General features: G+C 38.6%; 1 protein-coding gene across 1 annotated transcript; it reads right to left on the minus strand.

Moving 5' to 3' along the window:
* Window positions 1-624: 624 nt before the first annotated feature.
* On the minus strand, window positions 625-1508 carry LOC117713815 (large ribosomal subunit protein uL30). Its single transcript, XM_034510286.2, has one exon. It carries the CDS (start codon window positions 1484-1486, stop codon window positions 671-673), a length of 816 nt encoding a protein of 271 aa, XP_034366177.1. The 5' UTR covers window positions 1487-1508; the 3' UTR covers window positions 625-670.
* Window positions 1509-2824: the final 1316 nt, after the last annotated feature.

Consider the following 2824-nt stretch of genomic DNA (forward strand, 5'->3'; position numbering starts at 1 on the left):
ATACTAAGCAAAATGTAGAAATACATAGTCTGAACATATCAAAACATATAAAGGAAAAAACATATAACAATATTTAAAGCTGCAACAAATATGGAATAAGAGACAAACGTTTTTTATCTTACAAGTTTCAAATCATGTTGAGTTCATATTTCCTTCAAGTAGTAACAGTGCAACTCCTGTTCACAGTGAGTGATCACCCAGAATTCAGTGAAGACTGCCTACGTTTCCTTTGATAGGACCATATGTAATTCAAAGAACACAGTTTCCTTAATAATTTTGTTGAAGAAATGGGAATGGTTGAAGAGTCAGATGTGGTAGTGCACATCCTTACTCCCAGAACTCTAGAAGCAGAGGCAGACTGATAGCTGAGTTCAAGGCCATCCTGGTCTGTGTATTGATTTCAGGAAAGCAAGAACTACATAGTAAGACCCTGTCTCAAAAAGACAAAAACAAGCAAACAAAAATGGTTGATGAAGCATGTGCAGATCAGGAAGTTGAATAGAGATTTTAATTTCATTTCTGGGTATTTACATTTTAAGCTGATATTACATTTTAAATAATATGTTTTTTTTTTTTTTTTTTTTTTTTTTTTTTTTTTTTTTTTTTTTTTTTTGCCAAGCTGTGACTGTTTATTAACTGACCAGATTACAAAAATACCAGGGGCGACACCTTAGTTCATCCGTCTAATAAGCCTGTTGATCTGGTCTTCCCTGTTGCCAGCATCTCCACCTTCTACAAAGTGAGTTGTCTTTTTCTTCATTCCACCTCGTGGGGAAGATAATTTGAAAGGCCACAGGAAGTTATTTGCTTCCTTGAAGCGTTTCCCAACTGTATAGATCTCATGAATTAGATCCTCCATGCAGATGATGCCAAATTTACCCAGAGACCGAGCAATCAAGGAATTGTCTGTCAAGGCAATCTGCTTCTTATTGATTTTGCCGTAGCCCCTCTTGTAGATAAGCTCGTTGACGGACTTCAGGTTGGGGTACCCCCATGCAATGTACGGTTCCACAATCCTCAGCATGTTAATTGAAGCCTTGTTGAGCTTAACAAAGGTGCCATTGAAAATCTGTCGAAGGCGAAGAAGTTGCAATACCTTGCGGACCTTTGGGCTTACTCCATTGATACCTCGGATTCTGATGACAAACGCCAGCTTTGGTTCTGCGGGCACATAGAAGTTGCCAGCTTTCCTTGCCATCCTGGCCATGCGAATCTCGGTCCGGTACATCTGCCTGTACTCCTTGTGGTAGTGCTTTGCCTTCTCATAGATGAGCTTCCTCCTTGCCTTTCGAAGTGTCTTCAGGGCAAACTTCTTCCTCAGGCGCTTCACCTTCAACTCTGCGAAATTCCTTCGCTTTTTCTTAAGGGTCTCTGGCACAGCAGGAACCTTTTTCTTCTTAAGGGTTTTTGGCACAGCGGGAACCTTTTTCTTAAGGGTTTCTGGTGCACCAGCAACCTTCTTCTTCTTCTCTGGAACAGCCTCCATGGTTCCAGCCGGAAAAGGAGAGCAATAATATATTTTTATTTTGTTAATTTACTAATAGAACTGGCCAGAACATAATTTTTAATTTAATTGTTTTTGGGGGGATTTTATATTAGTACTATATTTACATATTTTGTATTCCCTGTTTCCACTCCAGCTCTCTCATGTTCCCCCCCCCATGCCCTCTCAAACACAAGACCATTTCTTCTTAATTATACTTGTTACATACATGTACATATATATATGTATAGGTATATAAAACTTACTGAATCTGTGTGTTGTTGCTCATATGAACATATATTTAGGATGGACAACTTGTGACTGGATAATCTATCAGTAGACTTGTCACTGAAAAAGTTGATTCTTCCTCTCTCGATAGCAATTAATTTCCTATAGTTCTTCATCTAGGCATGGGCTTGTGAAATTTCCCCATCCTCATTAGCATGTTAGGAGATGTCATCTTTATCCAGGTCTTATTTATGAAAACCACAATGTTGAGTGGTTTTCTTGTGTGCAGCATCACTTTTACCTCTAGAATATGCTAAGAGCAACATCTATTGCTGAAGACACTGTATACTTCAGACACAGACTTGAAGGACTCAAGCTGCAACTAACTTGAAAGTCTTCTCCCTGCAGAGGACAAGCTTCCATAGGCATTTAGACTTCTGGTTCTTCTCATATTTCTGGTCCCTTTCTCCTGAACTTTGGTTGTAGGAGTTGTAAGTTTTTGGTCCCTTATCCTCTGCATATTGACAAGTTGTCAGTGTCAATAACAGCCTCTAACTATGACAAAAAGCTTCTCTGATAGGAGATGAGACCTATATTTATCTGTGTGTATAAATAAGGGTAAATATTAAGAATGCATTTAGAAATTGCACTGTTTGTTGATGTTGAAGTAGTAGGTTCTTTTCTAGGGTCTATGACCTCACCTGCTATGGGTAGCTAGCTATGTTTACTGTACCAGGTATGAATTATTTTCTATTAAATAAACTTTAAGTACAATTAAATAGTTGTTGGTTACCCCTAAGATAATAATGCCACTATTTCTTCACTAGGGACATCTTGCCAGGCTGGTTATACTATGGTTTGCAGCTGTGACAGCTACATAATATTTGTTTGCTTTTCACCCTTGGCAGCTTGCATAGCATCTTCAAATACTATGGGGCCTAGACCTCATGTAGGAGGCTTTCAAGTCAGTTGCAGCTTGAATCCTTCAAGTCCTGTGTAGGAAGAATACAGTGTCTTCAGCAATAAAGTCTTACCTTCAAATTCAGGGAAGAAACTAAGGCAATGGTAGTAATTTATATTGTTTGGTAGTATCTCAGATACCCAAAACACATG

Source organism: Arvicanthis niloticus, chromosome 8 (assembly GCF_011762505.2).
Source record: "Arvicanthis niloticus isolate mArvNil1 chromosome 8, mArvNil1.pat.X, whole genome shotgun sequence".
NCBI classification, from domain to species: Eukaryota; Metazoa; Chordata; class Mammalia; order Rodentia; family Muridae; genus Arvicanthis; species Arvicanthis niloticus.